Below are 25,143 nucleotides of genomic sequence, written 5' to 3'. Positions count from 1 at the left end.
GTAGTATATGATTTATTTTCACCACAGCCTATTTTTTACTCTGTACTATAAATACCATATCAACATATTGTAAATTAAAATAATATATCATAAAGCAACATTGAAGAGCAGGAAAAAACATTAGTCTAGGTTATTTAAAGGCCTGTACAGAGAAATACTTCTCAATCTGTGAGCAATCACTTTGATGGAGCCCCGAGCTGGTCCGCACCATCGTGGGGAGCATTTCTAATTCCTCAGTTAACTTCAGACATAACCTATAGCATGATTACGCCTAGGTGACTGGACGCCACTGAAACAGGGGGTGCCACACCAAAGATGGGTTCCTACCCAAACTGTCCTATCCAAGAGGACCACCTTCAAAGTTCCTACTTCCACGCAACCTGGCATGAAAGAAATGATCCCACTGCCCATTAATCCTTGTATACTATGAGGTAGGGGGCCCAGGAATTCAAATTTCCCTACTCTTACATCACACCAGCAATTACTGGAGCCTTGCCTGGCCAGACCTTTTTTTACTAAACAAGAAAGCACCCAACCCCTCACATTATTTTCTAACCCACTGGTAACCACCATATTTACGCCTAACCCCCTTCAAGCTCAGTCATGCAGGCTATTTTTGCTGCCCTTTTTGCTCTTTTTAGAGTTCATACCAGAATGCATACCTTGACATATGTTGCAATAATGTGTGTTTTTTCCAAAATTCTATGTGAAAAGACTTGAATGACAAATTGCCAGTCAGCAAGCCAAAATACTTTAGGGAAAACTTGTTTCCATCACACAGTCACAAGAGTATTATTTTTGCATGAGAAATATTAACAACACACTTATAAAAAATGGTCTTCAACCGCAGCTCATCCTCTTATTTTACATTGAAGAAACACTTCAGGTATGCTAGAGCTTGTGTTTGTAATTGTATTTAGTTTGTTTTAAATAAACTGGAGTTACGATATGCTGGCTTTAGTTTTGTTTTAAACTTAGTGACTCATATAATGAAGGAGGCTTTCCTGATAGGGATGAGACGAGGTAGAATGTCCCAGGTGGATTATACCCGCGGTCATGTTTGTCAATGCTGGTGTTGAGCTTGGCAGTGATCAAAAGATTAGAGGAGAAAGAACTGAATAGTATGTTTGCTATTGCTACTGCCGATTACTTGTTGAACCAACGATCAGGAGTCTGCAACACAAGCGTTTATAGATCTTCAGAAATGTGGGTCTTATTTTTCTGGTGAGTGCTGAATCTGATGGGTATTTGCGTGTAATAGAATGTCTTTTTTATGTCCATGCATATTGCAGAAATATACATACATGGGCTGAATTTGCAGAGATCATTCTGAAAATGCCAGATGCCTAGCTATCTCTAATATCAATACTTATCACTGATCATGGTTTACTTTAATGTGTTGACCATTGTTTCCAGGATTGAGATTATGGAACAGAAGTAGCAGGTAAAGATAAATTTCAACCTTGCTGAATCTCTAGAGTTTGAAATTTGTGGCCCTGGACAACTTTGTTTTTACCCAAAATGCTTTCCATGGCCTTTAAGCCATGGCCTGCAATTACTAGGGGCTTTTAGTTAAACCAACCCCCTCAATATAAAAGGAAGAGCCAGGGTCAGTGTGTTGAAGCTCATTGAGTGTTTGAATAGGGATAGTATAGTAAACTGCTTTACTTCTGTGAATTGCAGTAGTGGGGTCTTGTTTGACACAATTTCCCCCCATGCTCCCAGCTCTTCATTTAAGCCAAATGTCCCTTTAGGACTACTATCTGTGTAAGCAACATGTTTGCTTATTAGCTCTTGGGCCTCACACAATTTGCTGACTTATTCTGCTTTTTAAATTGAGTTATATTGTGTGGTTGATTTGAGGGCAGCAGTCACTTTCAAATTTCAATCTGGCAGTCAAGGCAGGACTATTACTGCTTGATGTAAAAGCAAGTGTTGCTGCAAATAAATTACAAAAGAGATACAGCAGGCGCAAAGGGGATCAGTAGAGGACATTAAAGTTCACTAAAAGTCCAGTAAAATAGCAAAAAAGCATATTAAAAGCCCATTAGGGTAGTCTTTTAAAGGGTCCACTTGGGAGACGGAGTTCACTTAAGGTATGCTCTTTCAATATTAGACACCAACTCTGTATGCCAACAAGGAGATAAGAGGATAATATGCAACCGGTCTAAACTATGTGGCTGGCATGTTCACAGGGCTGCTGATAGAAATCATGGGGACCCATACAGCCTACCTGATGGGGCCCCCTTTAGCCCCACCCCTGGTCCCTCCATCAGGCCCACCCCTGGCCCCACCCCTATACAGAGAGCCTAGGGTATATAGATAGGCTAGAGTATATAGACAGCCTAGAGTATAGAGTATACAGAGAGACTAGGGCATAAAGAGAGACTGGGGCATACAGACAGGTCAGGGTATACAGACAGCACCCCCCCCCCCCTCCAATTTAACTCAACTAGAGGATGATTGAATGCGATGGAATCAGTATACACAGGTTTACTTCTTCTGAAAGATATTAAAGGAAAACTCTTACCACCATGACCACTTCAGTAAATTGAAGTGATCAAGGGGGTAGGAGTCAGTATGTGGGATGGCATTAATATACTAAGGTGGTCTAATGATTGGCGTCTAACAGGGAGGGCTACACAGATCAAAATTTGTCCGATCCCTGATAAACTGAATTTTGATGTGTTTGTACCCAGCTTTACCTAATTCTTTGCTTTAGCTGGCTTCTTCCAGCACTGACTGCAGTGCCCGTGTATGTTTTACTGACTATCCTCAGTTGCCCACACTTCAGCCCCCTTATCATTCCATACAGGGTTAATGTTCCTCTATGGTATATTATGAGGCTAGGTTTTGGTGGAGTAAGAGGGCTCTGCAGCTGGCTGGAGCATGGAAACGGGTAGGTGAGTCTATTCCCCCCCCCCCCAAACACACACACACACACACACATACACACACACACACATACACACACACACACACACACACACACACACACACTGCATGATTGGACTTTATTTAATTTCCTGGAGATGGGCTGTATTATATATATATACATTCTTTGCTGTTAATGCTCATGTTTATGAATATGTTAGGAATATACTGTGACTTTTCAGTTGTTACATAAATATATTCTACATACACATATATTAAAAATAATTATTTTGTGAAATGCATCTGTGTGTAGTACCTGAAAAGTCCCAGTATATTCCTAACATATTCAGGAATTTTGCTTTCACTTTCACCAGACCTGTCCTGCTGAGGTACAGTGCAAGTTTACAGCACACATTTGTATGGAGGCAGAACAATGGTGACTCACAGGAGAAGAATGCAATCTGTCACCTGTTATTTTGCCTTGAGGAGAGCTCCGGTGTGTTGTCCTGCCTGCTCTGTCCTTCCCAAGGAGGGGGGGAGGGAGGCTCGGGTGCTGACAGGAACACAAGTTCACTCCTATCTTATCCATAAACTCAAGGGGTGTCTTATCTGAGCAGTGGTGATATCCAGGCACCCGGGGGGACGCTCTCCTCCTCCCTCAGTCAGCCCTGTGCATTTTTTTTTATTCTAAACTCTGTTCAGATTGCCTGGGCCCCCCCTGCTGACTGGGTCCGGTACAACAGGGACAGTTGTACTGGCTTATCAGCGGCCTTGCATGTTCACCAATGCCAGAAGCCTGGCAGACAAGATGGGTGAACTAGAGATACTGTTGTACGAGGAGTATTTGGATTTTGTAGGAACTTCAGAGACCTGGTTTAACAGCTCTCACAATTGGCTGGCAAACATTCAAGGGTATACCCTTTATTGCAAGGATAGAGAGGGTAAAAAAGGGGGAGGGGTATGCCTATATATCAAGAATAATGTACAAGTGAATGTAAAAGATGACATCACTAAGGGAGCTAGGGAGGAGGTGGAATCCTTATGGGTAAAGCTCCAAAAGGGTGAAGCTAAGGGGAAAATAATACTAGGAGTATGCTATAGGCCCCCTAACCTGAGGGAAAAAGGGGAGACAGATCTCCTATCACAATTTGGATTCGCAGCAAGGATGAGAAGTGTTAGCATAATGGGATATTTTAACTATCTAGACATAGACTGGGCGGAGGGAAACGCAGATTCATCTAAGGCTCGCCAGTTTCTAAATGTCTTGCAGGACAATTTTATGGGTCAGATGGTAGACGCACCAACTAGAAATAAAGCGTTATTGGATCTACTGATTACCAACAATACAGTAGACATGTGCAGAGTGAAATATTTCATTTCAGAATTTCGTTTCCGTCCGTAAAAATTTTTTATTTAGTTACTCCTGAAATTAAAACAAAAAAGTGTGGCGCTTAGGTGGCAACAAACCACATGAACCAGTAAGGCACTAATTCAAGCAAAGAAAATTACATACACTTCAAAAAAAGAAAATATGTGTAAATTCCGTTATATATCAAGAGATCTTACTCCCAAGTGGAAGAGTGCATGAACCTCATGCACACAAAAGGTTAAAGTAAATAAAATAAATTTAACATATATAGTCCATCAAGTGAACATCTAAAGCCGCGTACACACGGGCGGACTGTCTGTCCAACTTAGTCCGCTGAAACACATTTCAGCGGACAGTCCGCTTGTGTGTGGGCTTCAGCGGACTTTTTCAGCGGACAGTCTGGCGGACTAAGTCTTTCGGAATTTCCGTAATATTGTCCGTCCAACTTTGGTTTCAGCGGACAGTCCGCTCGTGAGTAGGCTAGTTGGACGGACTAAGTATGGCGCATGCTCAGAAAGGATTTACACGGCGGAAGGTTGCATTGCTGAGTATTGGACGTCCTATTTCTAGTCCCGTCGTACGTGCTGTACACGTCATCGCGCAAGCTTTCAACGGACTGTCTGTTCATCGTGTGTGGTCAAGTCCGTTCATTCAAAAGTAGGACGGACTGTCCGTCGGATTGTCTGACGGACTTAGTTGGCCAGACAGTCCGCCCGTGTGTACGCGGCTTAACAGTCCTTGAAATGTGTAATATCAATCACAATTCCAAACTTGAAGTGACGTAAAAAAGGTGAAATTCAACTTCTGATGTGTAGAATAATACCACCACCACCGTGATAAAGAAGGGGAGAGGAGGCTTACCAAATGACGTGGACTCAGAGGAAGGCTTAGGCCTCTCGAGTCATATGGGCCTGTAGGTTAGCAAACCAGATAATCATACATCTAGTGTGTAATCTCCCCCAAGTCTTCAGGTTATGAAATCATCCGCAGCGATCCTCCTATAGTGCTCATCCCACGAAAATAGGGGGCTCAGGTATCAAAGACCATGGAGATAGAAAACTAGCATAGCGTGATACCGTTTTAACATCCAATTTATTAAAAAGTAATAATAAAATTACACTCACATTTGGTTCAATCGTAATAACATAGTCAGAAAATAGCGATGTCTGTAAGAGGGTCCACCCGACGCGTTTCAACTAAACAGTCCTCCTCTGGGGTGTGGACCCCCCCCAAACAGCATCGCTTATAAGTACAAAATGACCCCAAAATAACCAATGACCCCGGAAGCACTTGGCAATTCCGGTCACATGTTCTGGAAGTGTATATATTAAAAACTCCTCCATATATATTTATTATCCTTACATATAGCATCATCCCCATCAGAGATGTCTGCCAAATATCCAAAATATAAACAAAACTGTGAATATTTGGATATAAAAGATTTTCCACATCTTGGGCATAAATTAGTATCCATCCTGTGTCATAACCAAGCCTCGTTCTGATCACGAAGCCTGGCCAACCAAACACCAGCATGCCGCATAGCCAAGCCTCGTTCTGAAAACCAAGCCTCGCTCTGATTATGAGGCCAGGCCTCATATTAGCATCCGTCCGGTGTCATAACCAAGCCTCGTTCTGATCATGAGGCCTGGCCATCCAAACACCAGCATGCAACATAGTCAAGCCTCGTTTTGAAAACCAAGCCTCGCTCTGACTATGAGGCCAAGCCTCATATTAGCATCCGTCCTGTGTCGTAACCAAGCCTTGTTCTGATCACGAGGCCTGGCCATCCAAACACCAGCATGCAGCGTAGTCGAGCCTCGTTCTGAAAACCAAACCTCGCTCTGATTATGAGGCCAGGCCGCCAAAACTCCAGCATACAACGGTCTCGTGATCAGAACGAGGCTTGGTTACGACACAGGACGGATGCTAATATGAGGCTTGGCCTCATAATCAGAGCGAGGCTTGGTTTTCAGAATGAGGCTTGGCTATGCTGCATGCTGGTGTTTGGTTGGCCAGGCCTCGTGATCAGAACGAGGCTTGGTTATGACACAGGATGGATACTAATTTATGCACAAGATGTGGAAAATCTTTTATATCCAAATATTCACAGTTTCGTTTATATTTTGGATATTTGGCAGACATCTCTGATGGGGATGATGCTATATGTAAGGATAATAAATATATATGGAGGAGTTTTTAATATATACACTTCCGGAACATGTGACCGGAAGTGCCAAGTGCTTCCGGGGTCATTGGTTATTTTGGGGTCATTTTGTACTTATAAGCGATGCTGTTTGGGGGGGTCCACACCCCAGAGGACGACTGTTTAGTTGAAACGCGTCGGGTGGACCCCCTTACAGACATCGCTATTTTCTGACTATGTTATTACGATTGAACCAAATGTGAGTGTAATTTTATTATTACTTTTTAATAAATTGGATGTTAAAACGGTATCACGCTATGCTAGTTTTCTATCTCCATGGTCTTTGATACCTGAGCCCCCTATTTTCGTGGGATGAGCACTATAGGAGGATCGCTACGGATGATTTCATGAGCTGAAGACTTGCGGGAGATTACACACCAGATGTATGATTATCTGGTTTGCTAACCTACAGGCCCATATGACTCGAGAGGCGTAAGCCTTCCTCTGAGTACACGTCATTTGGTAAGCCTCCTCTCCCCTTCTTTATCACGGTGGTGGTGGTATTATTCTACACATCAGAAGTTGAATTTCACCTTTTTTACGTCACCTCAAGTTTGGAATTGTGATTGATATTACACATTTCAAGGACTGTTAGCCCACGTACACACGGTCGGAGATTTTGCCAACCAAATCCGTCGGATTTTGCCCGTTGGATTTAGTCCGACGGATTGTGTCCGAAACTGTTGCATACACACGGTCGGGCCAAGTTGGTGAAAAATCCGATCTTTCAGAACGTGATGACGTAATTTTGTTACGATGGGACTACATTCAGGCTAGTAGTCAATAGCTTTGATTTAGGAATTTGATCTGAGCATGCGTGGCACTTGGTCCGATGAAAATGCTCTACACATGATCGGATTAGGTCCGTCCGGCCCAGTTGGTCGGGAAATATTTCCAACATGTTGGAAAATTGGGTCGGATGGAGATTCGGACGGAATCGGTCCGATGCATACCACACACAGTCTGTTAGGACCTGGGCTTGAACCTGGGACCTCTGGTGTGTCTGGCAGTGACTCTGCTTGCTGAGCCACCTGGAATGCTGGACAGCTCCTTGGACAGCTTCTTGGACAGCTTCTTGGACAGCTTCTTGGACAGCTTCTTGGACAATTCCTTTAGTGATCTTATCTTGAATCTTGTTTGCCTTGAACCTTGAACCCTTTGCTCCTCCCATGAACTTCCTGATATAAGCCATGTCTCTGCACTTCCTCCTTGCCAGAATATTGTGCCTTTACCAGCCAATATCTTGCTTCTATCTCTCCTGCTGCCGACCGTATCCTCGCTACCTTTCGTTACCGACATTTGGCTTGCTCCTGGACTACGCTTCTGCTGAATCCCAACCTGCAACTATTGGTTACCGACTTTTGGCTTGTTTCTCAACTACGCTTCTGCTTGATCTCTACCTGCTATATCTGCTACCAGACCCCCGGCTTGCTCACCTCCTGGTGGGGCTATCCTGAGGACCGCGACCTGGCACTAACACTCAGCCAAGCCCATCTCCACCTTTGGGAGCTCTGGTGAATACCGGTTAGTGCTTAGACCCCGCACCTCAGGTGAACCCGTGCCATCAGCCAGGGTGACTTGTGTGAATATCTGCTCTGCTGCTATAGCTATTGGTCTCTGAGCCTGACTCCAGATCGTGACAGAATATTCTGGCCAAAAACATGGAGGCCGTTGTAGCAGCTGCCGTGGCTCCTCTCAGGGTTCAAATCGCTGAGTTACAGGCATTTGGTGTTGACTACCAGGAAAAATTTTCTGAGTTACAAATTGAAATGAAAGGTCTACAAGAGGAAATCCTTGATCTACACAAACAATTGCGGGATTTTCATGCCCGAGATACTGCTGCCATAGAAACTAATGCATGAATGCCCCTACCACTCAAGTTTAGCGGAGACCGCCGCCATTATAGAGGATTCCTTAATCAATGTTGTATATACTTTCAGATGCAACCTGCTGCATTCACTTTTGACAGGAAAAAGGTGCTGTTTATTATCAACCTCCTGACTGAGGAAGCCTTAGCCTGGGCCTCCCCTTATGTGGAGAAAGATGATGTCATCCTGGATAATTTTGATTCTTTTGTGACTGCGATGAACCAAGTTTTCGATGATCCTAACCGCTGTGCTACTGCTGAGGCAAAATTGCACAATTTACGTCAGGGAAGACGCTCTGTTGCAGAGTACACAACTGAATTCCGACGTTGGATCTCAGATACCAATTGGAATCCAGCAGCACAGAAGAGTCAGTTCCGTCAAGGACTCTCGGAACAAGTAAAAGATGAGCTTGCCAGAGTAGAAAGTCCTGATGACCTTGAAGCTTTTATTAAATTATGTATTCGAATTGATCAGAGACTTACTGAAAGGAGAAAGGAGAGACTGGGAATCCTAGGCAGTAATGGTGGCATGCGTTTTTCTACTACTCAGTATCCTCCTAAGGGTCCAAGAGTTTTTCCTGATTCTGACACTCCTGAACCTATGCAGGTGGATGCTATTAAAAGATCTATTACTACTCAGGAGAAAGAAAGACGACGTTCAGAAAACGTATGTCTTTATTGTGGAGACTCTGGACATTATGCAGTTAATTGTCCCAATAAATTTAAAAGAACAATTGCAGCAATGGATGTTACAGTATCTGAACAAATAAACTCAATTTCTCAGTCCATCTCTCCTTTGATTCAGGAAGCAAATAAAGTTAATTCTTTATCAACTCATTTTGTCATCCCTATAAAGCTTATTGTTGAAAGCAATGAAATACCTTGCTCTGCTATGCTGGACTCAGGGGCTGGGGGAAACTTCATCGACATCGAATTTGCCCAAAGTAATAACATTCAAATAAGAAATAAACTTGCCCCAATTGATATGGAAACTGTGGATGGCTCACCTTTGACTTCAGGCCCTGTTACCCACGAGACAATCCCACTTAAACTCCTAATTGAAACTGACCATCAGGAGACTATCAGCTTTGAGCTGATTACATCACCCAAGTTCCCTATTATCCTGGGCATTCCTTGGTTCTCTATCCATAATCCCTCCATCAACTGGGAGACACGTTCTTTAACCACTTGAGAACCGCGCTATTGCCAAATGACGGCATTAGCGCGGATCTACTTTTCCGGGACGACGTCTATTGACGTCGTCCCGGTTACGAGCGGCCTGCGCGCCCCCTGAGGGGCGCGCGCGGCGCGCTCTGTGATCGGCGAGTCCACGAGACTCGCCTGATCACCGATCCGTGCAAGGGGTTGATCCCGACCCCTTATCACGTGATCAGCTGTCAGCCAATGACAGCTGATCATGTGACAGAACGGAGCCGGTAATCGGCTATTATTCCTCCTCGCGCTGACAGCGCGAGGAGAGAAAAAAAAAGCCGATCACCGGCGGCCGTGATCGGGACATCAGTCCCGATCACGGCCAGTAATAAAGCTGACCACCTGCCTCCTGCCAGTGCCCACCTGCCCACCGCAGTGCCATCCTGAATGAAAGTAAGTGCCCCCCATCAGTGCCACCCAGCAGTGCCCATAGTGCCCACAGCGCCACCCACAGTGCCACCCACAGTGCCACCCACAATGCCACCCACAGTGCCATCCAGCAGTGCCACCAACAGTGCCACCCACAGTGCCCACAATCTTCCTTAAAGGTGCTGCACCCCAGTGCCGCCCATCAGTGCCCAGCAGTGCCGCCCATCAGTGCCCAGCAGTGCCACCTATCAGTGCCCATCAGTCCCATCTATCAGTGGTACCTATCAGTGCCTATCCGTGCCACCCATCCATGCCATCTTATCTGTGCCCATCTTTGCCCATCAGTGCCGCCTTATCTGTGCCGATCGGTGCCGCCTTATCTGTGCCTATTAGTGCCGCCTTAACTATGCCTATCAGTGCCCACCAGTGCAGCCTATCAGTGCCCACCAATGCAGCCTATCAGTGCCCACCAATGCAGCCCATCAGTGCCCACCAATGCAGCCATCAGTGCCGCCTAATCAGCGCACTTCAATGAAGGAGAAAAATGACCCGTTTGCAAAATTGTATAACAAACTATTAAAACATGATTTTTTTTTTTTTGCATCTTTTTTTGTTTGTTTAGCAAAAAATAAAACTCCGAGCTGTAACTAAATACCACCAAAAGAAAGCTCTATTTGTGGGAAAAAAATGATAAAAATGTAATTTGGGTACAGTGTTGTATGACCGCGCAATTGTCATTCAAAGTGCATCAGCGCTGAAAGCTGAAAATTGGTCTGGGACTGAGGGGGGTTTAAGTGCCCAGTAAGCAAGTGGTTAAGCTTTACATCTGACCATTGCAAGAAACATTGCAAAGAATCTTATCAAATAAGCCCTCCACCAACCCAAGATTTACAAGCAGTTTTGGCAACTATCCAGTCATATGACAAGCTACCTCCACAATATCTTGAGTTTCGGGACATTTGTGATAAAAAGAACGCAGATCAGCTGCCTCCTCATCGCTCTTATGATTGTCCCATTGAATTGCTTCCAGGGGCAGAAATACCATTTGGTCGCCTTTATTCTTTATCAGAACCTGAACTGAAAGTGCTCAGGGAGTGGATTAATGAGAATCTTGAGAAGGGTTTTATCGGACATTCAACCTCTCCTGCTGGCGCAGCCTTATTCTTCGTGACGAAAAAGGACTCCACCCTGCGTCCGTGTATTGACTACAGAGATTTAAATAAGATCACAATTAAGAATCGCTATCCACTCCCACTGATTCCAGAAATGCTTGAGAGACTCCGCTCTGCCAAGCTCTTTACCAAATTAGATTTACGGGGGGCATACAACCTTGTCCGCATTCGTTCCGGTGATGAATGGAAAACTGCTTTCAGAACCAGATATGGACATTTTGAGTCTTTGGTCATGCCCTTTGGGCTTTGCAATGCTCCTGCAACTTTTCAACATTTTATTAATGATGCTTTTCGTGATTTGCTTGACCAGTTTGTAATAGCATATTTGGATGACATTCTCATTTTCTCTGATACTTTGAAAGAACACCGCAAGCATGTCTGTATTGTTTTCGAGAGATTAAGGCGAAATCAACTTTACATAAAATTAGAGAAATGCGAGTTTGAACAAACTCAGATCCAGTTCTTGGGATACATAATCTCTTCTGAAGGGGTAAGCATGGATCCTGATAAGATCAAAGCTGTGGTGGATTGGCCCGCTCCTAAGAATGTTAAAGAGATACAGCGATTTGTTGGATTTGCCAACTTTTACAGAAGATTTATAAGGAATTTCTCTAGGGTAATTGCTCCAATCACACAGTTGACAAAGAAAGGGGTGCCCTTTTTGTGGTCACCTGAGGCACAGGCTGCCTTTAGTAAACTGAAAACTCTCTTCACTTCTGCACCAATACTGGTACATCCAGATCCAGAACTACCTTTCATCGTAGAAGTTGATGCTTCTAATTCTGCTGTGGGAGCTATCCTTTCTCAGCGAATGGGAGAAAAAATGCAGCTTCATCCTTGTGCTTATTTCTCTCGACTGATGTCTTCAGCCGAGATGAATTATGACATTGGAAACAAGGAGCTGCTGGCAATTAAGGAAGCATTTTCTGAGTGGAGGCATCTGCTGGAAGGAGCTAAGCACCCTGTAACCGTTCTCACCGATCATAAAAATTTAGAATTTATTAGGTCTGCTAAAAGGTTGTCATCTAGACAAGCACGTTGGACCCTTTTCTTTTCCAGGTTTAATTTTGTTATTTCATACCGCCCTGGGTCAAGGAATGGTAAGGCTGATGCCCTATCACGGATGTTGTCTGGGCCTCTCCAGGAAAGCACCTCTGAATGTACAATCCTGCCTCAAAAGAACTTTCTAGGGGCCATGAGTTCAAAGACATTTCTTAATCTTCTCAAGGAGGGGTATGAGAATGACCCACTTCTTAATAATCCTCCTAAGGACCTCAAGTACAACAATGGTTTTTGGACTCAAGCGCATTGCCTCTATGTACCTGAATCAGTTCGGGTAGAAGCCCTCAGGTTGGTACATGACTCTAAGCTTGCTGGTCATTTTGGGGTTTCTAAAACAGAAGAACTCTTATCACGTTCCTTTTGGTGGCCTGGGTACAAGAAAGATGTTAAGAGTTATGTGGCTTCATGTCTAACCTGTGCTCGCAATAAGACACCTCGATCTTCTCCTCTGGGGTTACTTCTACCACTACCTGTTCCATCAAGACCATGGGGGTCAATTTCTATGGACTTTGTGGTTGACCTTCCTCTTTCAAAAGGGATGACCACCATTCTGGTAGTCGTTGACCGTCTCACTAAGATGGCTCATTTTATTCCAGTTAAAGGGGTACCCTCCGCCGAACATACTGCTGAGGTAATGGTTAGAGAAGTTTTTAAACTTCATGGAATTCCTGATGATGTGGTGTCTGACAGAGGGGTACAGTTTACCTCAAAATTTTGGAGAAGTTTTTGCTCAGCTTTGGGTGTAACAGTTAATCTGTCCTCGGCTTTTCATCCGCAGTCTAATGGTCAGACCGAGAGGACCAATCAAACTCTGGAGCAATACCTTCGATGCTTCGTGAGTTATCTTCAGGATGACTGGGTGGACTACCTTCCTACGGCAGAGTTTGCTTATAATAACTCTAAACATAGTTCCACATCCCAAAGCCCATTTTTCTTAAACATGGGGTATCATCCAGTTTTTATTCCTGATCTCCCCATCTCAACTTCAATTCCTGCTGTTACCAACAGACTAACTTCATTACATGAGATCCAGGAGAAATTAACTGATACATTGAAGGAGGCGCAGGAATATTACAAGAAGGCTGCTGACAGACATCGTAGGTCTATTCCCACTTTTCAAGTAGGTGAGAAAGTTTGGTTATCTACCAAAAATTTAAAAGTTCAAGTTCCATGTGCTAAGTTGGGTCAAAAGTTTATGGGACCTTTTGAGATTTCTGCTCAAATCAACCCGGTCACTTTTCGCCTAAAACTTCCTGACAATATGAAGATTCACCCTGTGTTTCATATATCACTACTCAAACCATTTCATGAAAATACTTTTTCTGGAAGAATTCATCCTCCTCCCCCACCTGTCGAGGTTCAGGGTGAAGAAGAATTTGTGGTGGGAAAAATTCTTGACTCCAGGATCTCTAGGAACAAATTGCAATATTTGGTTCAATGGGAAGGATATGGGCCAGAAGAAAATTCTTGGGAGCCTGAGGAGAATGTTCATGCCCCTAGATTAACAAGGGAATTCCACCAGAGGTTTCCTCAGAAACCTGGCCCTAAGATGTCCAGGGGACGTCCTGGGAGGAGGGGAGTACTGTTAGGACCTGGGCTTGAACCTGGGACCTCTGGTGTGTCTGGCAGTGACTCTGCTTGCTGAGCCACCTGGAATGCTGGACAGCTCCTTGGACAGCTCCTTGGACAGCTCCTTGGACAATTCCTTTAGTGATCTTATCTTGAATCTTGTTTGCCTTGAACCTTGAACCCTTTGCTCCTCCCATGAACTTCCTGATATAAGCCATGTCTCTGCACTTCCTCCTTGCCAGAATATTGTGCCTTTACCAGCCAATATCTTGCTTCTATCTCTCCTGCTGCCGACCGTATCCTCGCTACCTTTCGTTACCGACATTTGGCTTGCTCCTGGACTACGCTTCTGCTGAATCCCAACCTGCAACTATTGGTTACCGACTTTTGGCTTGTTTCTCAACTACGCTTCTGCTTGATCTCTACCTGCTATATCTGCTACCAGACCACCGGCTTGCTCACCTCCTGGTGGGGCTATCCTGAGGACCGCGACCTGGCACTAACACGCAGCCAAGCCCATCTCCACCTTTGGGAGCTCTGGTGAATACCGGTTAGTGCTTAGACCCCGCACCTCAGGTGAACCCGTGCCATCAGCCAGGGTGACTTGTGTGAATATCTGCTCTGCTGCTATAGCTATTGGTCTCTGAGCCTGACTCCAGATCGTGACACAGTCGGATTATCTGACGACACGGTCCGATAAGACTCATTCCGACAGATTCTCCGACCGTGTGTACAAGGGCTCAGACGTTCACTTGATGGACTATATATGTTAAATTAATTTTATTTACTTTAACCTTTTGTGTGCATGAGGTTCATGCACTCTTCCACTTGGGAGTAAGATCTCTTGATATATAACGGAATTTACACATATTTTCTTTTTTTGAAGTGTATGTAATTTTCTTTGCTTGAATTAGTGCCTTACTGGTTCATTTGGTTTGTTGCCACCTAAGCGCCACACTTTGTTTTAATTTTTGCATCTTACTGTGTAGTCTTCAGTAGTGTTGGCAGCTGGGTAGAGCACATCTTTTCACAGCGCAGTATTTTTTTACACTTTTATTTAGTTACTCCCGAAATTCGTTTTTATTTATTTCGTTTTTCGTTCAAAAATTGCATTCCTCCGAAAATCCACATGAATTATGGTCGAATCTGTCTTTGAAGGCTTATGGTATCTGTCGAATGTATAAAGATTCGACGGAGCTAGTATATAGCATACTTCGTGTGAACTTTAGAACCCTATTAAAGTCTATGGGACTCCAACATTCAAAATCTAAAGTGTTAATTTTAAAGGCTAATATGCAAGTTACTGTCCTAAAAAGTGTTTGGGGACCTGGGTCCTGCCCCAGGGGACATGTATCAATGCAAAAAAAAGTTTTAAAAACTACCGTTTTTTTCGGGAGTAGTTTTTTAATAATGATTAAAGTGAAACAATAAAAGTGTAATATTCCTTTAAATTTTGTACCTGGGGGGTGTCTATAGTATGCCTGTGAAGGGGCGCATGTTTCCTGTGCTTAGAATTGTCCCTGCACAAAGTGTCATTTCTGCAGGAAAAAAAGTCCTTTAAAATCACTCGTGGCTATAATGAATTTTCGGCTCCCATAATACAGAGAACACTCATTGAAGGTAATTGATCAAATAAATAAATAATAAAAAAAAGCGTGGGGTTCCCCCAAATTCAATTACCAGGCCCTTCAGGTCTGGTATGAATATTAAGGGGAACCCTGCGTCAAATTGAAAAAAAAATTGACTTGGGGCTCCCCCTAAATATCCACACCAGACCCTTCAGGTCTGGTATGGATATTAAGGGGAACCCCGCTTCAAATTTTTTTAAAAATTGACGTGGGGGTCCCCCTAAAAATCCATACCAGATCCTTTATCCAAGCATGCAACCTGTCAGGCCACATGAAAAGAGGGGGGGACGAGAGAGCGCCCCCCCTCCTGAACCGTAGGGAGGATGCTTTGGGGTCCCCCCCAAAGCACCATGTCCCCATGTTGATGGGGAAAAGGGCCTCATCCCCACAACCCTGGCCGATGGTTGTTGGGGTCTGCGGGTGAGGGGCTTATCAGAATCTGGAAGCCCCCTTTAACAAGGGGACCCCCAGATCCCAGCCCCCTCCTGTTTGCATTCCATTGGGTAATACATTTAAAAGAGCAAACAAAAGTCCTGGATGGCTTAACTCCAATGTAAAAATGCATATAAAAGCAAAGAAGAAGGCCTTCAAAAAATACTAAGTTGAGGGATCATCATCAGCATTCAGACTTTATAAAGAATGCAACAAGAAATGTAAGAGTGCAATAAGGAAGGCTAAGATAGAACATGAAAGACACATAGAGGAGGAAAGCAAAAAAAATCCCAAGAAATTCTTTAAGTATGTAAACAGTAAAAAAAGCAAGGACAGACCATATTGGCCCCATAAAGAATGAGGAAGGACACGAGGGAATCGGGGGGCTTCAGTAACCAAAACTGCAGTGTTTATCCTCAGGACACATCACAGGAAGCACCTCCATGGTTAACAGAGGACAGAATTAAAATTAGACTTGGGAAACTTAACATTAATAAATCACTGGGACCAGAAGGCTTGCACCCAAGAGTATTTAGGGAACTCAGTCAAGTAATTGCCAGACCATTGTTCCTATTTTTTATTGACAATCTACTGACTGGAATGGCACCAGCTGATTGGAGAAAAGCCAATGTAACACCAAAATTTAAAAAGGGCCCAAAATACATCCCTGGGAATTACAGACCAGTTAGCCTAACATCAATAGTATGTAAACTCTTGGAGGGGATAAGGGACTATATACAAGATTTTAGTAATGAGAATGGTATTGTTAGCAGTAATCAGCATGGATTCATGAAGAATTGTTCTTGCCAAACCAATCTATTAACCTTTTATGAGGAGGTGAGTTGTCATCTAGATAAAGGAAGGCCCGTGGACGTGGTGTATCTGGATTTTGCAAAAGCATTTGACACAGTTCCCCATAAACGTTTACTGTATAAAATAAGGTCCACTGGCATGGATCATGGGGTGAGTACATGGATTGAAAACTGTCTACAAGGGCGATTTAAGAGGGTGGTGATAAATGTGGAGTACTTGGAATGGACAGGGATGGTTAGTGGGGCCCCCCAGGGTTCTGTGCTGGGACCAATCCTAATTAATTTGTTTATAAACGACCTGGAGGATGGGGTAAACAGTACAATCCCTGTATTTGTGGAGGATACTAAGCTAAGCAGGGCAATAACTTCTCCACAGGATGTGGAAAACTTGCAAAAAGATCTGAACAATTTAATGGGGTGTGCAACTACATGGCAAATGAGGTTCAATTAATTTGGGTGCCAAAAATATGAATGCAATCTATACACTGGGGGGAGAACCTCTGGGGGAATCTAGGATGGAAAAGGACCTGGGGATCCTAGTAGATGATAGACTCAGTAATGGCATGCAATGCCAAGATTCTGCTAACAAAGCAAACAGAATGTTGGCATGCATTAAAAAGGGGATCAACTCCAGAGAGAAAACGATAATTCTCCCACTCTACAAGACTCTGGTCCGGCCGCACCTAGAGTATACTGTCCAGTTCTGGGCACCAGTCCTCAGGAAGGATGTACTGGAAATGGAGCGAATACAAAGAAGGGCAACAAAGCTAATAAAGGGTCTGGAGGATATTAGTTATGAGGAAAGGTTGCAAGCACTGAACTTATTCTCTCTGGAGAAGAGACGCTTGAGAGGGGATATGATTTCAATATACAAATACCATACTTGTACCCCATAATAGGGATAAACCTTTTTCGCAGAAGGGAGTTTAACAAGACTTGTGGCCACTCATTCAAGTTAGAAGAGAAGAAGTTTAACCTTAAACTACGTAGAGGGTTCTTTACTGTAAGAGCGGCAAGGATGTGGAATTCCCTTCCACAGGTGGTGGTCTCAGCGGGGAGCATCGATAGTTTCAAGAAACTATTAGATAAGCACCTGAACGACCACAACATACAGGGATATACAATGTAATACTGACATATAATCACACACATGGGTTGGACTTCATGAACTTGTGTCTTTTTTCAACCTCACCTACTATGTAACTATTTTTTTTAAAAAAGCAGAAAAGTGCCTCTAAGTGTAGTATCTTCATACATTTTATTGACACATTAATGAGGGGCAACTCACATGTAATAAAAAGAGGTAAGGATCATCAACATTGGTCGACAACAAAGATGTAGGATGCCCAAAGCCACAAGGTGGGAGCCGCGATACATGAATGTAACGGCACTCTCCATGGGGCAATGCTGCCATTGCTGATGATGCACTCCACAGAGATCTCACTTAGAGGCCCTTTTCTGCTTTTTATGACCCAAAAAATACCTAAAAAGCCCATTATTAACTGAATTCAGTTTGAAGTTCTGCTTCTGTATGTTACCAAGACAAATTGTTCAAGGAAAAAATCAATTCAAGACAAATATTCATTGCCAGTTATTGGTGAGGCTGTCCATGAAAATTGTATACATTTGAAGCCGCACAAAAGGACCTTCTTTCTGCTGTTAGGATTTTTATTTTATTTAGCTATTGGTACATGTTCCCAATAGAAGTGCCTGGATTCCCATGCATTCTTTGTGACAATAGCTTTCATATTAGCCCTAAACATGAACAGAATTCACTATCAAGCTTCATTACTCATAGACTTTAATGGGATTTGCCACTAAATTTGGATTTGGCAAATGTCTATCTGGATTTGTAGAATCCTATGTGAATTGAACTAGGGCAGATTTACTCACACTCATAGTGGGCATAACTTTCAATGAAGACACCTTCCAGGGTCATTAATCTCCAATATTGAATTTTTCCTCACTGCTGTGTCTCTCAGACAGGAATTAAGGGAATATATCCCTAGCTGGGTCACAGCAATAAAAACCTATAGTGACCCTGTCACTAATTTAGCACAGACAGGAAATCAACATAAACATGTGAAGAATATATGTAAAAATAGTATCCAAAGTGGAAGCTAAACCCCAGACATCAGTGCTGCAAGACAACAATGCTGACTACTTGAGCACTCCTACAGCGCTATAGTCTACAGCAGATTTTTTTTGTATTGATTCAGCTTTGTATTACTAAGCAGAGATGTTATGGCTCTAGTCTGGAAAAACTGGTTTCACCTCTAATTGACAGAGTACACCATGGATAGATACGGTGTCATTTTTCGTTTGTACAGAATAAAGATTGCTGAAGTGTGAAAAAAAAAAAAAAAAAAAACAGTAACAGGCTGCATCATGTATGTAATTGTTTTCATAGCTTCACTTTAAGCAAGCAGATGGTGAACAAAAAAACATAAGCAGAGGTTAGCTTTAGTAAAAACATTGTCAAAATGCGCAGTAGATCCTCAAATATAGACAACTCAAGTCATATAAAATTTCAACTTCTCCTGTAATGCCGCGTACACACGATCGGAATTTTGGTTTGAGAAGGCTCTCATGGAATTCCAACGGGATTTTGCTCAAGCTGTCTTGCGTACACACAGTCACACCAAATTCCGACCGTCAAGAACTCAGTGACATACAACACATACGGCGGGACTAGAAAAATGAAGTTCAATAGCCAGTAGCCATTAGCTTCCGTCTCGTAGTTGAATCTGAGCATGCGTGAGGTTTTGCGCGTCGGAATTGCATACACACGATCAGAATTTCCGATAGAAACTTTTTCCGTCTGAAAAATTCAGAACCTGCTCTCAGTCTTTAGCTGGTGGAAATTCGGCCAGCAAAATTCCGATGGAGCATACACACGGCTGCATTTTTTGCCGAAAAAGCTCTTATCATTTTTTTTCTGGCTGAAATTCCGACCGTGTGTACGCGGCATAAGTTTTAAACTTTACACCAGTCCTCCTGCCTGCATGTCAGGCATCCTCACTGACCAATAGGGAGGTATGGGAGATGGCTGACTGCAGGTCCAAGGTCAACTTATAGATGAATGAACAAGCTGTTTATATACACCTAGCAGTCACTTTATTAGGTACAATTTGTGTTCAACTGCTTGGTAACACAAATTGCTAAGCAGCCAACCACATGGCAGCAACTCAATCCATTGAAGCATCTAGCATGATGAAGACGACTTGCTGAAGTTCAAACCGAGAATCGGAATGCGAATTTAAGTTGTCTTTGAACGTGGCATTGCTGTTGGTGCCAGACGGGCTAGTTTGAGTATTTCAAAAACTGCTGATCTACTGGGATTTTCACGCACAACCATTTCTAGGGCTTACAGAGAAATGTCCGAAAAAGAGTCCAGTGAGCAGTTGTGTGGATGAAAATGCCTTGTTGAGGACAGAGAGGAATGGGCAGACTGGTTCGAGATGACAGAAAGGCAACAGAAGAATGGGCTATAGCAACAGAAGACCACACCGGGTGCCACTCCTGTCAGCTAAGAACAGGAAACTAAGGCTACAATTCACACACACTCACCAAAATTGGACAATAGAAGATTGGAAAAACATTACCTGGTCTGATGAGTCGATTTCAGCTGCAACATTCAGGTGGTAGGGTTGGAATTTGGCGTAAACAACATGAAGCATGGACCCATCCTGCCTTGTATCAATGGTTCAGGCTGGTGGTGGTGTAATGGTGTGGGAGATATTTCCCTGACAATGAGCATTGTTTAAACACCACGGCCTATGTGAATATTATTGCTGATATAGGGGTGCACAGCCTATTGCATTAGGTTGTGCACCCCAAAGCTCAATTACATATGAACGCCACCTGCTGTCACAGGGAGGAGACTCTGGTGGTGGGTGCCATTTGATTAGGAGCATATTACATTACACCCTAAATATGGGTGTAAAATGTTCCTAAAGTTGAACCTAGCCTTTAAAATAATGGGGGCATTTACGCTGGCCACCCCCAACCACCCACCTGGCTGCTGCCTCTGGATAATGCTAATTCATATGGGGTGATTAGGGTGTGCCCAGGCACACCTGGCATACCCTGTGCGCATTCCTATGATTGCTGACCATGTCCATCCCTTTATGAGTACAGTGTACCCATCTTCTGATGGATACTTCTAGAAGGATAATGCACCATGTCATAAAGATCAAATCACCTCAATCTGGTTTCTTAAACATGACAATGAGTTAATTGTACTCCAATGGCTTTCACAGTCACCAGATCTCAATCCGATAGATCATCTTTGAGATGTGGCAGAACGGGAGATTTGCATCATGGATGTGCAGCCGCCAAATCTGCAGCAACTACGTGATGCTATCATGTCAATATGGACAAAAATCTCTGAGGAATATTTCCAACACCTTGTTGAATCTATTCCACAAAGAGTTATGGCAGTTCTGAAGGCAAAAAGGGGTCCAAAGTGACCAGTGAGTGTATGTTCAGCTGCTTGTGTTTGCGGAACTACTGATTGTTCTGGCATCCAGTTTTCACTAATATATTTCACTGCAGACTATCCTTTGAGTAGAGGAAAGCACACACTATAGAAGGATACTCTTTGTTCATTTTTAATTTCTGAGGTTTAAAACTATTTCACACCAGCAGGCACTCTTTAAAGGTAAGCATAAAATGTACTCTGGTATGCAATGTGGGCATGCACAGTTGCGCGTTGTGTCTTAAAATACATTACAGTGTTGCCTTTTTTTCCACAGCTCTATGCAATTGCTATGTGCTGCTGTGTGTTGCAGTGCACTACAGCACATCAGAACATGCTGTACAAAAATGCAGATGTCCTACTTCTTTCAGCTCTCATGTTGGTGTGAACTGAAGCCATAGGACACAAGGTAAATTGCTTGTTGTTGAATTGGGATTGCACTGGACAACGCTGCCAAACACAGTTTATGGGCTGCTGAGATGAGCAACACCACCCTTTACTGAAAAGAAATCTTCTCTATCACCTGCATTTAGAAAAAACTGATGTTTCACTTACCTGTGCAGTGTCTGTTATAGAATAAGCGTGAGACTGCACCAGACCATTACTGAGTACCGGATTATCTGCAATATACTAAAGAAATAGTGATTAGATAAATAAATGCCAATTCCAGCAAACGTTGCTATTTCAGTTTAGGGTGGACACTGTTATGCCACGTACACACGATCGGAATTCTTGTCGGAAAAAGCTCTGATTGTTTTCCCGTTGGAATTCTGACGGAATTTCGCTCAAACTGTCTTGCCTACACACGGTCACACCAAATTCCGACGGTCAATAACACTGCGACATACAACACGTTCGACGGCCCTATAAAAGGGAAGTTTAATGCTTCCGAGCATGCGTCAAATTGTTTCAGAGCATGCGTCAAATTGTTTCCGAGCATGCATCGGAATTTTGCGTGTCAGAATTGCATACACATGATCGAAAAATCCAATAGAAAGGTTTTCCATCAGAAAAATTAAGAACAGGCTCTCAATCTAAAGACCGTCAGAAATGCAGACAGAAAAAGACCGGGCATACACACGGTCGTAAAATCCAATGAAAAGCTCCCATTGGACTGTTTCCATCGGAAATTCCGGCCGTGTGTACGCGGCATAATTCAGACTCACATAAACAAAAAAGAGATGCGCAAACTATATGAATATGGTTAAAAAAGTAATAAAAAAAGGGTATAAAATAAAATAAAAAAAATTCACGAAACCATCAATAATTAGTGATAAACCAACTTCAACATGAAATCGCAAAGGATTGTGAATATATTGTGATTATTTACGTGACGTGAACACTTTATTTTTCACTTAACTAATCACAATATATGCACAATCCTTTGTGATTTCACATTGAAGTTGGTTTATCACAAATTATTGATGGTTTAGTGACATATTTTATTTTATACCCTTCTTTTGATTACTTTTTTAACTGTATTCATATAGTTTGCACATCTCTTTTTTGTTTATATCTATGTGGGAATTAATTATTTATTTTTTTCATCAGATAGCTGCATTCACACAGGTTTCCAGTTTTTGTCATTTTTTTGTCTTTTTTTTAGGTATTTTTACAAGTGTTTGGGTGAGCTCAGATTATTTCTCCCACATCCGGGCATAGATACACGCGCCACCCCCCCCCCCCCCCCCCCTGCTGTCTTCTGGGAGGCACACAGGTCCCAGGAGACAGCAGGGACCAGTGGGGTAATGTGCAGCGTGAGTCGTGTATGCGCAGTAGGGAACCAGAAAGTGAAGCTGCAAGGCTTCACTTCCTGATTCCCTTATTAAAGATGGTTGTGGCAGCACCCGAGAGCTGAGGGACAGATTCGGGTGCCGACATCGTGGGCACCCTGGACAGGTAAGTGTCCATATTTTAAAAGTCAGCAGCTGCAGTATTTGTAGCTGCTGACTTTAAAAAAAATTAAAAATCGGCAGAACTCCACTTTAATCAAGTGATTCAATCCTTTACCCTCTACTCTTGACTTTAACATGGCACCCACCTTTTTTTTTTTTTTTGGGTAGGGTGGAGAAGTTTTGAAATCTATGCTTGGTTTTTAAAGCGAACCTTCTACCTCCGCCATAAATGTACCTGTAAGGGGGAAAAATAAATAAAATACTCGCCTGGCATTCCATAGTACAGTTGTTGACAACAACAACATCATCCTTTTGACAAGATTCCTGAGAACGATGAACAGCCCATATCTTGAGAGAAGACTGTGGCAGAGAGCAGGACCGTCTTCTTGCAAGGTTTTGGCCTAATCAACATTCTCTGAGATCTGGTTGGAGGAAGGATGACGTCACCCCTCACTTAAAGTGGAAGTAAACTCCCCTATCGTTTTCAGCCAAGGAAGCTGCCATCTTTGCCTCTGTTTAATCTTCAACTGCTATGGTGCTGCGCATGTGATTTGGTATGACACCAGCCATTGGATGGTTTGATAGTTTGGCTGAGAGCACAGCCAATGTGCAGTTAGCATTCCTGGCATGCCTTTTTTTTTAACTGTTTAAATCGATGGGTTTACTTCCACTTTAAGTATTGTGGAAGGAAGTTGAGGAAAGGCAGTGTTTTATCTAACCCCTTTTCCCTGCATGGGTTTTATGGGAGGGGATGTGGGCAAATTGAATAAGCTGACCACTTTAAAAGAGAAGTAAGGCCAACCATTTTTTAGCCATACTTCTCTTGTGGGTCACAGGAGTGTACTTACCTTTGCTCTCCTGTGACCCAGAGTCAGCTGATAGCAGCTTATTGCCCATTACCAGCTGACGTCACAGAGCTGCTCCAGGCTCTGGAAGGATCCTGATCATATTTTTGGGATCCACCCAGCTTCTTGATTGACAGCTGGCTCTGGTTCTCAGAGTGCAGCTCCAGTAAGTGCTCGAGGGGCAGTGAGGGGTTACTGACAGTCGCTGCTCTCCAACCGAGAACAGCGCAATCAATGGTCATTTGATCACTTAGTTCCTGAGCTTAGAGCTGACGTGGGACAGCTTAAGCATGACACTTTTTTTTTTTTTTTTAAACCCCAGCATTCTCATTTAAAGTGTAACTCCACTTTTGTTGAGATCTGGTGATCTATGTACATTGCAAGAATTTTAACAAACTTTGTTGCAGATTCCTACCTTTTGTTATTCTGAAGAAATCTCTGTGTGTTTTTCTGTGCCCACATGGCAAAGTGAGTCTAATGAGAGTGGTTTCATAATTATCAATCAGCTGCAGCACCTGCTGGGCTCTAAAGAGGAAAGATGCTGGCCCTGCATCCCTTTAGAAGTGATTTCCTATTGGGAGTACCTCACCAAAAATGACATTTTTGTTGCAGGGGATGCCTGAAATCTGACTTGTATGTTAGAGCAGACTTCTGGGAAAATCACACAAGCAGGAAATTATGTTTCTGGGGGGTGGTCAGTACAAATTCTGTGTACTGAACACCTCCAGGTAGCCATATTGCATTGCACTTTCAGAAAATGACAGCGGTTGCAGATTGAAAAGGAAAGGTCATTTTTAATAACATTGAATTACAATATGACTTGTGTTGCAATTATATACGCTATATTATTATTTGCTATTTCTTTTCTCCACAAAAGTGGTGTTACCCCTAAGATCAACAGCTAATGCCAGTGAAGGTCTCATGTCACCCCCCCCCCCCCCCCCAACTCCATGCCCACCTACAAAAATACTTTTTTTCACAGAATTTAAGGCATTCTGTGATTGGAGGACAAGAGAGGATGCATGGGCATACACATCATTTCTCATCCCCCAATCACAGAACACGTATACCATGACTAAAACAACATTTTTTGTTATGTCTCACTAGTACTAGAACTAAAATTGGTCGTTCACCAATTGAAATGGTTCAGCAGGGACTGGGAAAAAAATCATCAGTCTTGGGCTTCCCTGGTAATTACGGTTTCTCCATTCATCTTGTTTGTGTGGATGGAGGAATTGGTTATTTTTGATCAGTGTATGGCCAACTTCAGATTCTTAAATATAATAGCCCTTGTACACACGGTCGGAAATTCAGATGGAAAATGTCCGATCGGAGCGTGTTGTCACATAATCCG

The 25,143-nt window shown here is 43.1% G+C and overlaps 1 protein-coding gene across 1 annotated transcript in view; it reads right to left on the bottom strand.

Annotated features, from left to right (window-relative positions):
• Positions 1 to 25,143, bottom strand: part of LOC143987270 (calpain-13-like) — a 126,314-nt gene that overhangs the window by 63,836 nt on the left and 37,335 nt on the right. Inside the window, exon 9 of the mRNA XM_077485881.1 lies at positions 21,605 to 21,679. Within this exon, the coding sequence (XP_077342007.1) occupies positions 21,605 to 21,679 (75 nt within the window). The remainder of the gene's footprint in view (positions 1 to 21,604; positions 21,680 to 25,143) is intronic.

The sequence above is a fragment of the Lithobates pipiens genome, unplaced genomic scaffold (assembly GCF_037356315.1).
Source record: "Lithobates pipiens isolate NorthernLeopardFrog02 unplaced genomic scaffold, aLitPip1_a1.2 Scaffold_18, whole genome shotgun sequence".
Taxonomy (NCBI): domain Eukaryota; kingdom Metazoa; phylum Chordata; class Amphibia; order Anura; family Ranidae; genus Lithobates; species Lithobates pipiens.
This window is presented reverse-complemented; position numbering and strand designations above follow the sequence as displayed.